The following is a 14202-nucleotide window of genomic DNA, read 5'->3' on the forward strand; positions in this document are numbered from 1 at the left end:
ACTATGTTGGCCAGGCTGGTCTTGAACTCCGGACCTCAGGTGATTTTGCCTCCCAAAGTGCTGGGATTACAGGCGTGAACCACTGCGCCCAGCCCGCCACATGCTTTCTACTCATTCTGCAGACACACATCACCATGAGCTTTCTACTCAGTTCTGCTCCCCTTGGTTCTGCTCCCCTATGAACCTATCTGCCTTTCCTGAGGAAACTGATTCGTCCTTCCCATACAAGCTTCTTCTCCCCGGCCTCTCCCTGGGAACACAGGGTGTATGAGCCCCTATTTCTAGTTATTGAGCAAGCCTGCTTCTGTTCCTGCCATATATAAATAGCTGTGAATCTCTTTGTGTCCATATTTCCCCCCAACAATACCCAGTCTCTGGGACCAGCAACACTAAGGCGAGCATGCATGGCAATGATTCCCCTGTCATTCCCAGAGGGACCACCAGCTACATTCCCAGGTGAGTGTGTACTGGGAAAGGAAGGGGGCATCAGACCCCATGGCCTTACAGGTATCAGTGGAGGGAGAACATGCCATGGGAGTGTCTGGCAAGTCAGGTGGGAGAGGACAACACAGGATCTTGGGACTTCAGAGCCACAGAGAATCACACGCCATTAACAACAGCCCCTGGTGTGCACAGGGCACTGCACACCTGCTGACAGTGTGTCCAGAACTGCCCCTCACATGCTGGGTTCTGCCACCCACTCACTCCAGGGCATAAGGCCAAATGCACCCATAAGACGGGCATGGTGCCTTGGGACTGAGCCTGCAGGGGCACGAGCCATAGGCACACAGGGCCCAGACCCTTGCAAGCTGCCACCAGGGCACCAGCAGCCCACCGAGCTCCTCTCTACAGCCACATGAGGGCCCCTGCCGACCACAGATGGAAAAGGGGGAAGCCTGGGTATGGTTAACAGTGGATCAACTGGAAACATAGACAAACTCTGCCATCAGCCATTCTCAGGCCAGGACGACAGGCACAGGCATGAAGCAGCCAGAGGTAGGCAGGTATGGAGATTAAGAGCACAAACTATCACCTGCCAAGGCTGCCAAGACCAGTGCTGTCCCCAATATGGCACCATCCTTGGGAAGACCAGTCAATCACCTGGCAGCAAAGTAACTACACTGGACCCCTTTTGGCCTGGAAGGTCCAGCAATTCACTCTTCCAAGAGCAGACCTGCATTGTGCATCTGAGGGTTGGCCTCTCCTGGCCACAGGGCTTCAGCAGGCACCACTACCCAACAGCTAGCAGCAGGACCCACTGCACAGGACCCCACGTGTACTTTATCAGACTAGAGACACCCCCAGCCTCGGGGGTGCACAGCAGGCCCATGGCTTTGAGGCCCCCTCCCCGGCTACGTCTCATCCCAGAGTGAGCTTAAGCTACAGCTGCCTCCTAGCATTTCTGACTCTGAGTCCCCAAGGGCCAGCAGGCAAGAGGAGGAGCCCCACAGGAAGAAGGGGGCTCCAGCCACGAGTCACGGATGGTGCCCAATGGGAAGAGGCCTTTACCACCAGACAGGACAGGTGAAACTGCCTTGTAAGCAGCAGGAAACACAAGACTTCTTCCTTGAGCTGGACAGTATCACGCCAAGGGTGAAGAAAGGCAGGAGGAAGGTGGGAGTAGCCAGAGGGAATGGAGAAGTCAGAGAGGATGGAACAGCATAGAAGGAGCTGCAATCATGAAGACATGAAACAAGGAAAAAACGAATTTTTAAAAACAGGAGTCAGCAATGGCCTTGACTTCAGGCTAACCTCACTAAAATGAAGGAAGCAAGGTTAATAGCACTCCAGTGTTGCTGGCTCTAGGATAGAACAGTCACCGCAGAAGAAGAGTTGGGAAGGAAAATAAGTCCAGGGATGAAAAATTAGTTAAAGGTCACCCATGAGGAAGTGAGGCGACTGAAGAATATTCTAACAGCAAGGTAACCCGGTTCTAGGCTTTTGTTATTCTTACTGTAAAATAGTGCGTGCCCGAACACACACACACACACACACAGAAATTGCATAAAACACACATAGAGCTTAACGAATAATTATAAAGCAAAATCCAGGTAACCACCACTTGGGTTCAGAACAGAAAGTCACCAGTCTGTCAGGAACACCCAACATGCCCAATGAACCACTGCATTTTGACACACGCACACCTGGAAAACACAGTGGAGCTCTGCCGCTCCCCAGCCTGTGCATGTGATTCTGTGCCTTCATGGTCAGGAGAATCCTCCTTGTAGCTGCTTGTGGTTGCGGCTCACACATGCCCAGTTTTGCACAGCATCTCGTGGCATGGACATAGCACAACACACCCCTCTGACTGGGAGTTTCTTTTTAGCTATTACAAGCAGAGCCCCTCTGAGCATCCCTTCTCTGTCTCCTGATGCGTAAGTACCAAGTTTCCCTGCAGATACACAACAGGAATGGGCTTGCTGAACTAAAGGGCAGGCAACCCACTGGGTAACACTCAACAGCTTCAGAGGCTGTTCCAAGTAACACTCTTGCCAGCAGTGCTGAAACGTGCACTCTCAGACACTGCCCCACACCTGGTCCTATTCGACCATCTTGCCACAAACCAATCTGGAGGGTATATATACGCACAGATGCCCCTCATCTTACAATGGGGTCACGTCCCAACAAACCCATCGTAAACTGAAAATAGCAGTAAGTAGAAAATGCACTGAATACACTTAACCTAGCAAATAACACAGCTTAGCCTGGGCTGCCTTACGTGCTTCAGATCACTTACGTTAGCCTACAGCTGGGCAAAATCTAACACACGGCCTGTTTTCAAATAGAATACAGCACTGAACATTCGTGCAATTTAGTGACTGCTGTCCTGGCAGTGGAAAACAAAATGGTTGTAGGGCACAGGAAGCAGGATTTCCACTGAATGCGCATTGTAAGCTGCAGGCCATCTGAGTATCATCTTTAATTTGCATTCCTTGATGATTGAGGCTGAGCAGCTTTTCATAAATCAATTAGGCATGTGGGGTCCCATCAAGCATATGTTCTTTCGCTTTTTTTTTTTTTTTTTTTTTGGTTTTTCTTCTTTCTTATTGCTGTAAATGTGCTATTTATATATCCTGGATACTAATTATCTACTACATACATCGCAAGTACCTTTTCCCCTTCTATAATTATTAATGGTTTTTTTTTTTAATTCTGTTCATCTTTCAAGGAAAAGAAGGTATAAATTTTAACGTGGCTGATTTTGCAATCTTTTTCAAAACTTTGTGGCTAATATTTTTTATATTATTTGTAAGAAATCCTTTCTTAACCCAAGGTTATAAAGCTATTCTTCTATATTATCTCCTTAAAACTTTCTAGATTGTCAAGCCTGGCAGATTATTTTAATCTGTGGTAAACAGATTTTCCTTCAGTTTGTTCACATTCTGGAGATCAGAACAGCCATCCTAGAACTTTTAGAGTTGTGCAATTTTAGAGCTATGCTTCATAATTGAATAGTTCATCAGAATCACTTAGAAAGCCTAACCCCAACACTCAGGCCCATCCCGGGAGTCTGACTCCAAAGGGCAAGGCAGAGCCTAGGGCTGTGCGGCTGGACGGAGCTCTCCCAGGAACCCTGCTGTGTGGGAAGCACAGAAGCACTGGGGTATTTTCTGATACTGTACCTGGGCTCTCAAGGAAACCGTGGCCAACCTGGGGAACATCTATTACTCACCGTCTTTCAGCTCCTGAACATCCCTGGGCTGAACGAAATCTGGCTTGACATTCTCAAACCACCAAAAAAGCTCCGCAATAAAAACCATAACATTTGGCTAAAAGACAAAAACAAAAAGCCGAAGTATGATAAGTACTTTATTCATGCATGGCTTTAAAAGTGCATGCTAATAATTCATTATTACCTTCAACACTAAGGGCGCATACAGCATATCTTCCAAGGTGAGATAAAAACATTTATTAAGATATTCATTGGAGAATTCTCTCAGAAGCCGAATATTATACAGACTGTCAGCCATCGATGTTACCTCCTTTAAGCATATATCTAATAGACAAAAAGAAAATTACAAATTATTATAAAGGTATTTTGCTTCTAAGAGTGTGTGTGTGTATAGCATTCTGAACTGGAAACCATTTTATATAAAGGTAGTAATGAAGGTAAATGACACATTGAGAGATTTAACAAGTATAGGATGCATCATGAGTAACACTAAGTATAAAAAGAAAACAAGAAAAAAACTGCAGGAAATCTCTCAAGTCTGAATTGACGGTGAACATCGAGAAACCATAATAGAAACCGCTCAGATCTTAAGAGTAGGCTTCCAGAACGAACAGCAACCATCACCCTTCAACTTCCAGCAGAGCCTGCTGCATGTAGCAAGTCAAGGTGGAGCCAAGTTTATTTGGCCCATTGGAAACCCTCTGCACAAGGTTGTTTCCGTATGTGTGAAGGGCAGAGGGGAGGAAAATGAATAAAATGTAAAGCATCAGGCTCATCCACACCCACTCAGTAATAACACAGGAATGTGACTAATCACAAAGACCAAGTAACAATGCAGAGCCCAAGTCTTCCATGAAGAGCTGGGAGACTGGTGGCTAGGAGCATCTGCAGCAGGGCAACCTTCCATGTCACATGACTTTGCGGACCCTCAACAGAGTAAGCGCCAGTATGGGCAACAAGTCACAGACCAAAGAGCATGCCACTCCCAAGTCTGGACACCCTGGTGTGGAGTGGGGCAGTCCTCAGACACGAGCTCTGAGAGAAGTGACTTTATTCTGCCTGTAAATATATACCTAGTGAAACAAAGTAATTTCAGAAATAACTTCTTATATAAATTTTATTTCTACAGAAAAACCAATTTTCAAGGGTTTAGAAGCATGTACAAACTGGACCCACAGCATCCAAAGTTGTTAATGAATTCTGTCCTCCTCAGTCACCTCAGCAGCATTCATTCACAAAAGAAGCCTGTTAAAGCTGAGGAACTGCACACATTTACACTGCTAACGATGTTAACGACCGTACAGTTCTGGCTATGAAATATTAATGTCTAATGGGTTTCACATCTTGTTTTCTTTTAGAAATAAAACAGCCCAAGTCATCTCCGTCTCCAAAGGGAATCCCCCCAACTCTTCCTATTTTACACACTGTCTGCATCCACAAGTAACACAAACAGTGTTGTCTTAGCCTTGCGAAACTTACATTAATGGTATCAAGCGATATCTTATTTTAACAGCAGTTCCCCCCACCCAAGACTCAGTATGATGTTCCCAAATAGATGTATGTTGATAAGGAGAGATTTCTGTCACTCATCTTGACCATTATGTGGTTTCTCATAATTATGACAAATGCTCCCATCACAAAGTTTGCACATGCTCTCTCTCTGTGCGTGCACAGACAGTGTTGCCCAGGCATCCTCCGAAAGGGGACCTTGCTGGGCCATGAGCTACACGCACCCTCCCACATCACCTCCAGAGCTTGTTCCTTCCCACCTGTACCTGAGCATTATGACCTGTCCCTGTCTGCCAGGTGGAAGGGTGTGAACACCTCCTTCTGAAAGAGCCCGCCTCTGATGACTGATGTGGTTTCATTTTTTTCGTGGTTACTGGCCATAAAGGGTCCTCTCCTGTGGACCCTGTTCACGTCTGCCTTGGGCTGTGCATCTTTTTCTAACTGATTCTAGAATTATTTCTGTATTGTGGTTACAAAAGGACTGGATGACAGTCCTTCATCAGGTCATGTGTGCTGCAAATATTTTCAATGGCTAGTTTATCATTTGGTTTTGTTTATGATGTGCTTTTGTCACAGAAAAGTTTTACATTTTAATATGGTTACATTTAACCATCTTTTCTATTATTTGTGCTTTTTATAATTTTGGCAATCCATCTCTACACAAATACCATAAAAATATTTTCCTACATATTCTCCTCAAAATTCTTCAATTTTGCTTTTCAGGTCCACATCTTTACTCCAAGGCAGGGGTGTTTCTGGTTCAGGTGGGGTGGCGTTTTACAGCACTTTCCCAAAGAGATGTCAATGCCGCCATGTTCTTATCTGCCAGCACGGCTCCCCACTGGGCAGTGAGGCCACCTCAAAGGTGCCAGGTTCCCTGCAAAGCATCTCTTTTCTTGGTTCTACATGTGGTTCATTCATCTGATCCATGTGACTGTCCCTGAACCAAAACACTATTTTTGGTCATGCAAAGTTAAGTAAGACTTGGTATTTGTAGGGCACATACCCCACACCTTCTTATTTTTCAAAACTACTCAGCTAAAATCTGGGGCAATTTAAGCAACAAAATAAAGAAAGTAATAAATTATGACCTATTAAACAAAACAAGATCCATGAGCCCATCCAGATATAAACAAACACATGAATGAAGAAGTGGGGCAAACGCTGGGGAGACGGGAAGATGCACTGAGGCTGGAAGCCCTTGTGGGTGTAGACACCCGTAGGTGAAAGTCTCATGAGAAATGTGGTATTCACAGTCCAAAGCCTCTCCCCACAAAATACTAATGCATTCTAAAGCAAAAACAGCAAGCTTAGAAGTGGAGAAGGCTAGCCCATGCCACCTGCACCAAGGGCGAAGCTGGAGTCACCAACACTGAGATGTCCCAGTACCATGCCCAAGGTGACACGCTTGGAGGACACACCGCAAGGAAACTCCAGACAAACCCATCAAGGGCCACTACTCACGACCTTACTCTTCAAAAACGTCAAGGGTCAGGGGAGGTAAAGAGCTGGGAAACGACTCCAGATGAAAGGAAACTACAAGGGGACGCTGGGCCAGGCAGGTGCTCCTGGGTAGCTGAGTGGGGATGGACCAGGCCAGGGATCTGTGTGCCGATGTTAGCTTTCCCAACTTTTGCTGTGTTATTCTCAAATGGTTGAGAGAGAGAGAGAATAACACAATCCAGGAGAATTTCTGCATTGCCTTGTCAATAACTAAAGACAAAAGTATTTACTGGACTGGCAACAAAATTCAGAACAATCTGGAGAAATCACAAGTTTGGGCATTACTGACTGGGCATCTAAGAACACTGTTTAAGTTGTCTCCCAAGAGAAAAAGAAAAGTGTATGGTTTTTCCTCACCTCTTTTCTGCTGTACTTACTCCCAAGTGCCTCCCAGTTCTCACATGACATGAGGATGCTCACAGGGAGTGGGCACTGTAGCGCAGGGCAAGGGCACGGGCAGCCCTGGCTATGGCTCCTGCTTCCTTCCTCCTGCCAGGCTGAGAACCTGCTCCATCAAGACACAAAGGCGCCACTGCTCCTGGGTCTTCACTGGGAACTGCGCCTGCCACAGGTGGGGTCAACAGCCTCAAGGTCCAATCAAGTCCCTATGAGGCCCAGAGCCACCATCAGAAGCAGGCAGTGACTGTCCACAAATAATTCTCTGCCCCTACTGAGATGATCATAGACAATCTGTTCAAGTTCTGCTTTCTAATACTTTACATACAATTTTCAATCTACGTTTAACATGGAAAGCCAGCCTAGAATTTTCCTCTCATACTCTACTCAGTGTCAGAAAACAATTCCCTTTTCAGGGCCACTCCATCCTTTCCTATTCTCTGGGACCCTTAACATAACACAGGAGCTGACAATTCCTTGAGAGTCTGGTGAAATACCCCAGACATAAGTCAGTCCCTGTGGGTGGGTGTGGTCTGCTGACTCCCGAGTCAGTTTCCTTTGTAGTTACGAGTCTACTTAGATTGCCTGCCTCTTTTGGCTTCGAAGAAGACTGCCCATTTTAACATTTCAAACACATATGGCACATAAATATTCTCAGTATTTTTATTTTAGTAGCTGCTATACCTACATTCTTAATCTTTTCATATTATCTATTTTATTAATTTCTTAAAAGAATAAGCTTTTTGGCCAGGTGCAGTGGCTCATGCCTGTAATCCCAGAACTTTGAGATGCCAAGGCAGGTGGATCACAAGGTCAGGAGATCGAGATCATCCTGGCCAACATGGTGAAACCCTGTCTCTACTAAAATACAAAAAATTAGCCAGGCTTGGTGGCACGCTGTAGTCCCAGCTACTCAGGAGGCTGAGGCAAGTGAACTGCTCGAAGCCGGGAGGCAGAGGATGCAGCAAGCCAAGATTGCGCCACTGCACTCCAGCCTGGCGACAGAGTGAGACTCCATCCAAAAATAAATAAGCTTTTAGTTTTACATATTCTCTCAAACTTCGAATTTTTTTCTATCTATTCATTTTTTACTGTTAAATTTGCCAAAATTCTTTTTCTCTTTTTTGAGAGCAGGTCTCACTCTGTCATCTGGAGTACAGTGACACAATCACAGCTCGCTATGGCCTCAGCCTCCTAAGTAGGTGGGACTAAAGTTGCACATCACAATTCCTAGCTTGGAGTCTCATTATGTTGTTCAGGCTGGTCAAGCTGTCAGTGGGCTCCAACTCTGGGCTCAAATGATTCTCCCACCTCAGCCTCCCAAAGAGGTACAAGTACAAGCATGAGCTACTGTATGCAGCAAATTTGCCAAATTTTTTAAACTTTTATTTTAGGTTTGGGAGGTACAAGTGAAGGCTTGTTACATAGGTAACCTCATGTCATAAGGGTTTGTTGTACAGATTATTTCATCACCCAGGAATTAAGTCTAGTACCCAAGAATTATCTTTTCTGCTCCTCCCACACCCCCACCCTCAAGGAGAACCTGGTGTTTGTGTCTCCTTTGTGTTCTTAAATTCTTATCATTTAGCTCCCACTTTTTTTTTTCTTTTGAGACAGAGACTCACTCTGTCACCCAGGCTGGAGTACAGTGAGGTGATCTCAGCTCACTGCAACCTCCGCTTCTCAGATTCAAGCAATTCTCCTGCCTCAGCCTCCTGAGTAGCTAGGAATACAGGCCCCCACCACCACACCTGGCTAATTTTTGTGTTTTTAGTAGAGATGGGGTTTCACGATATTGGCCAGGCTGGTCTCGAACTCCTGACCTCTGATGATCCTCCTGCCTCGGCCTCCCACAGTGCTAGGATTACAGGTGTGAGCCACTGCGCCTGGCCTTAGCTCCCACTTATTAAGTGAGAACACCCAGTATTTGGTTTTCTGTTCCTGTGTTAATTCGCTAAGGATAAAAGCTTCCAGCTCCATCCACATTCCTGCAAAATACATGATCATGTTCTTTTTGATGGCTACATGCCAAAATTTTTAAGTTTTTATTTTAACAAAGCATATAAAGACTTTAAGAAGCCAGTCAGGCTCATGCCTCTAATCCAAGCACTTCGGGAGGCTGAGACAGGTGGATCACCTGAGGTCAGGAGTTCGAGAACAGCCTGCCCAACATGGTGAAATCCTGTCTCTATTAAAAATATTAAAAAATTGGCCGGGTGTGGTGGTGCACACCTGTAGTCCCAGCTACTTGGGAGGCTGAGACACAAGAATCTCTTGAACCCAGGTGGCGGAGGTTGCAGTGAGCCAAGATCACACCACTGCACTCCAGCCTGGGCAACAGAGGAAGACTTCCTCTCGATAATTAAAAAAAAAAAATGTTTTTTAAAGAAGCCAAAGTGTATTTGTTTTAAAAAGCTTAAGAGAAACAGATCTCTGCCTATATTAGTCAATTTTCACACTGCTGATAAAGACATACCTGAGACTGGGCAATTACAAAAGAAAGAGGTTTAATAGACTTACAGTTCCACATGGCTGAGACCTCAGAATCATGGAGGAAGATGAAAGGCAGGTCTCACATGGCAGTGGCAAAAGGAAAGAGCACAAATCAAGCAAAATGGGTTTCCCCTTATCAAACCATCAGATCTTGTGAGACTCACTACCATAAAAACAATATGGGGAAAACCACCCCCATGATTCAATTATCTCCAACTGAGTCCCTCCCACAGCACCTGGGAATTATGAAAGTACAATTCAAAAGGAGATTTGGGTGGGAACACAGAGTCAAACCACATCATTCTGCCTCTGACCCCTCCCAAATCTCATGGCCTCACATTTCAAAATTATGCCTTCCCAACAGTTCCCCGAAGTCTTAACTCATTTCAGCATTAACTCAAAAGTCCACAGTCCAAAGTCTCAGCTGAGACAAGGCAAGTCCCTTCTGCCTATGAGCCTGTAAAACCAAAAGCAAGTTAGTTACTTCCTAGATATAATGGGGGTACAGGTAATTGGGAAATACAGCCATTCCAAATGGGAGAAATTGGCCAAAACAAAGAGGCTACAGGCCCCAGGCAAGTCTGAAATCCAACAGGGCAGTCAAATCTTAAAGCTCCAAATCTCCTTTGACTCCTTGTCTCACATCCAGGTCACGCTGTTGCAAGAAGTGAGTTCCCATGGTCTTGGGCAGCTCCGCCCCTATAGCTTTGAAGGGTAAAGCCTCCCTCCTGGCTGCTTCATAGGCTGGCATTGAGTGCCTGTGGCTTTTCCATGCACACGGCGCAAGCTGTCAGTGGATCTACCATTCTGGGGTCTGGAGGACAGTGACCCTCTTCTCACAGCTCCACTACTAGACAGTGCCCCAATATGGACTCTGTGTGGGAGCTCCCACTCCACATTTCCCTTCCACAGTGCCCTAGCAGAGGTTCTCCATGAGTGCCCCACCCCTGCAGTAAACTTCTGCCCGGGCATCCAGGCGTTTCCATACATCTTCTGAAATCTAGGTGGAGGTTCCCAAACCCCAATTCTTTTTTTTTTTTGAGACAGAGTTTCACTCTTGTTGCCCAGGCTGGAGTGCAACGGTGCAACCTCGGCTCACCACAACCTCCACCTCCTAGGTTCAAGAGATTCCCATTTCAATCTCCCAAGTAGGTGAGACTATAGGCACACACCACCACACCCAGCTAATTTTTCATATTTTTAGTAGAGACAGGGTTTCACCATGTTGGCCAGGGTGGTCGCAATCTCCTGACCTCATGGTCCACCTGCCTCGGATTTCCAAAGTACTAGGATTACAGTGAGCCACCGTGCCCAGCCTACCCAAACCCCAATTCTTGACTCCTGTACACTCACTGAATCAACATGACACGGAAGCTATCAAGGCTTGGGCCTTGCACCCTCTGAAGCCACAGCCTGAGTTCTACATTGGCCCCTTTCAGTCACAACTAGAGGAGCTGGGACACAGTGCACCAAGTCCCTAGGCTGCACACAGGACAGAGACACAGGGCCCCAGCCCAGGAAACCATTTTCTCCTAGGCCTTCAGGTGTATGATGGTGCCCTGGAAACATCTTCTGACATGCCCTGGAGACATTTTCCCCCATTGTCCTGAGGAAAAGTAACATTCCTCTCCTCCTTACTTACGCAAATTTATGCAGCCAGCTTGAATTTCTCCTCAGAAAATGAGTTTTTCTTTTCTTTTCTTTTCTTTTTTCCTTTTTTTTTTTTTTTTTTTAGGCAGAGTTTCGCTCCTGTCGCCCAGGCTGAAGGAGTACAATGGTGCAATCTCAGCTCACTGCAACTTCCGTCTCTTGTTTCAAGTGATTCTTCTGCCTCAGCCTCCAGAGTAGCTGAGATTACAAGGCGCCTATCACCACGTCCAGCTAATTTTTCTGTTTTTATTAGAGACGGGGTTTCAACATGTTGGCCAAGCTGGTCTCAAACTCCTGACCTCATGTGATCCACCCACCTCGGTCTCCCAAAATGCTGGGGTACAGGCGTGAGATACCACACACAGCCAGGTTTTTCTTTTCTATCACATTATCAGGCTATAAATTTTCCAAACTTTTATGCTCTGTTTCCCTTATAAAACTGAATGCCTTTAACAGCACCCAAGTCACCTCTTAAATGCTTTGCTGCTTAGAAATTTCTTCTGCCAGATACCCTAAATCATCTCTCTCAAATTAAAAGATCCACATATCTCTAGGGCAGGAACAAAATGCCACCAGTCTCTTTGTTAAAACATAACAAGAGTCACCTTTGCTTCAGTTCCCAACAAGTTTCTCGCCTCCATCTGAGACCACCTCAGGCTGGACTTTATTGTCCATATCGCTATCAGCATTTTGGGCAAAGCCATTCAAAAGTCTCTACAAGTTCCGAACTTTCCCACATTCTTCTGTCTTCTTCTGAGTCCCACACAACTGTTCCGACCTCTGCCTGTTACCCAGTTCCAAAGTCTCTTCCATATTTCTGGGTATCTTTTCAGCAATTCTCCACTCCACTAGTACCAATGTACCATATTTTTCCTGTTTTCACGCTGTATAAAGTCATAACCGAGACTGGGAAATTTGCAAAAGAAAAGAGGTTGGTTGGACTTACAGTTCCACATGGGTGGGGAGGCCTCCCCATCATGATGGAAGATGAAAGGCACGTCTCACATGGCAGCAGCAAGAGAGAGAATGAGTGCCAAGCGAAACAGGTTTCCCTTTACCAAGGCATCCAATCTCATGAGACATATTCACCACCATGACAACAGTATGAGGGAAATTGCCCCCGTGATTCAATTATCTCCCACTGGGTCCTTCCCACAAAACATGGGAATTATGGGAGTATAGTTCAAGAAGAGATTTAGGTGGGGACACAGAGCCAAACCATATCACTGCCCATTCCACTCCTTCCGTCTGTGGCCTTGGTAAGAGAACACACAGCCCCATCCCCTGCCCTATCACTGAGAGGCTACAGCCAACTGTCACAGCAGACAACCACAGTGCAGGTGGTCCTCCGAGTGCCTCTCCAGCCTCTCTCCCCAGAGGCCACACAGCAGGATATGGACTGAGTCTTTGTACACTATAACTATGTAACCATCGTCCACAGATGGGCTACACAGTATCTCTACTTACACTCTGCACAACTCTTTGTTCTTCCTGGATTTAATACTTGGCTCAGTATTTCATGCATGCCTCTGAGCCGGGCAGGCCAACTGCCCCCTCCTGGTCTATGCCTTTGTCCCAAGTTCCTGGCCCATTCGTGGAAAGGCTGGCACTGTGCATTTTGGCCTGAGCCTCCCTCCACCTCCTCCTTCAGGATGGCTTGCACACGCTCCCCTGCACTGGGAAGGCCTGTCCAGTCATCTTCCTTTCAGGACTGTGGCTGAGGAATCCGGTGTCATCGGGGCTGCCTGTCTGGGGATCTTCTCTTTCCCAGGTATTCCGGAGCTCATCACAGTACGCTTTGCCATGGACCTTCTTCAGGAACCCTGCTGGCCACCCAGTGGGTCCTTCCTACTTACCACTCATGCACTTGGGACATTTTCCTATATTTCGTGTTGACTAAGTTATTTTCTCCTATTTTCTGTTCTCTTTCTTCTTAGACTGATTCTGATTTTTCTAACTTTTTCCCCTTATTTCCCATCTCTTTGCCTTTCTGGTTCTACTTTCTGGCAGATTTCTTCAACTCTGTCCTCCAGCACTTCAGTGAATCTCCCACCTTAGCAAAAAAAAAAAACCTTTCCTTCCCAAGAACTGGTTTTTGTCACCTCTTCAGAATTTGCTAGACAAATTCTAAATAAGCTGTAGCACTCCAAGAGTTGATCTAAGCCTGATGATTCTGTACATACTTAGGTGCCACTATCTTGCAGGCAGCGTTTCCCGGAGCCCTTTTGTTGGTTCACCTCTGACACTTTCTCCTGCTCATCTGCACCGTCTGTTGATTTAGGTTTTCATTCAGGTCAGTGGCTTTCCTCATACGTCAGCAATCTTTGGCTGCCGCTCCTAGTAAAAAGTGAGCCACTGTGGGGCTTCTTCCTGAGGCCAATTTCTGCAGAGAAGAATCATTCCCTGTGTTGCATGTGGGACAGACTGGCATCGTGGAGTGAAGCAAGAGAGATGGAGACTTCTGGGGCAGGATGCAAAGGGAGGAGAACTGGCCTCACCTTTGGGTATAAAAAATTTTACACGAAAGCCCTGATTTCAGTGTCACCTCATCTCTTCCTGCACCTGGAGTCTAAGGCTAGAGCCTATCTGGCTCAGTTTCCCTCAGAGTGTTCCCCATGTACTGAGGACATGAGGTAAAAGGCATCAGAAGCAAGACAAACCTGCACTCTCACCACTGGAGACCAACTTTCAAGGAATCCACCCCCACCCCCAGGCACCAATGTGCCTATAGGATGAGCCTCTTTGCTTCCCCAGCTTGACAGCCACCTGTCCTCCACTTTGCTCTTTTTTTTTTTTATTACTTCTCCATTAGTGGACTTGCTCAGAGTCCAGATATATCCTAGCTTCATCCAAAATGGCATCTGCAATTCAGTTCCTTATTCTCCTTGTTTGGGAGTGTCTTCTGACTAACAGAAATGGACAGAAAACTGCCCTTCATTTCTCCTTCCTTCAACTTTCTTTGGGTTTACTTCTATGTT

The 14202-nt window shown here is 46.1% G+C and overlaps 1 protein-coding gene across 14 annotated transcripts in view; it reads right to left on the reverse strand.

Annotated features, from left to right (window-relative positions):
- CAMSAP1 (calmodulin regulated spectrin associated protein 1) overlaps nucleotides 1-14202 on the reverse strand; it is a 99419-nt gene that overhangs the window by 29477 nt on the left and 55740 nt on the right. For all 14 annotated transcript variants that reach the window (XM_078331368.1, XM_035262609.3, XM_035262617.3 and 11 more), the window contains 2 exons: nucleotides 3858-3997; nucleotides 3674-3770 (listed from right to left, as the gene is read on the reverse strand). In XM_078331368.1, coding sequence (XP_078187494.1) covers nucleotides 3674-3770; nucleotides 3858-3997 — 237 coding nt within the window. The remainder of the gene's footprint in view (nucleotides 1-3673; nucleotides 3771-3857; nucleotides 3998-14202) is intronic.

The sequence above is a fragment of the Callithrix jacchus genome, chromosome 1, assembly GCF_049354715.1.
Source record: "Callithrix jacchus isolate 240 chromosome 1, calJac240_pri, whole genome shotgun sequence".
Taxonomy (NCBI): Eukaryota; Metazoa; Chordata; class Mammalia; order Primates; family Cebidae; genus Callithrix; species Callithrix jacchus.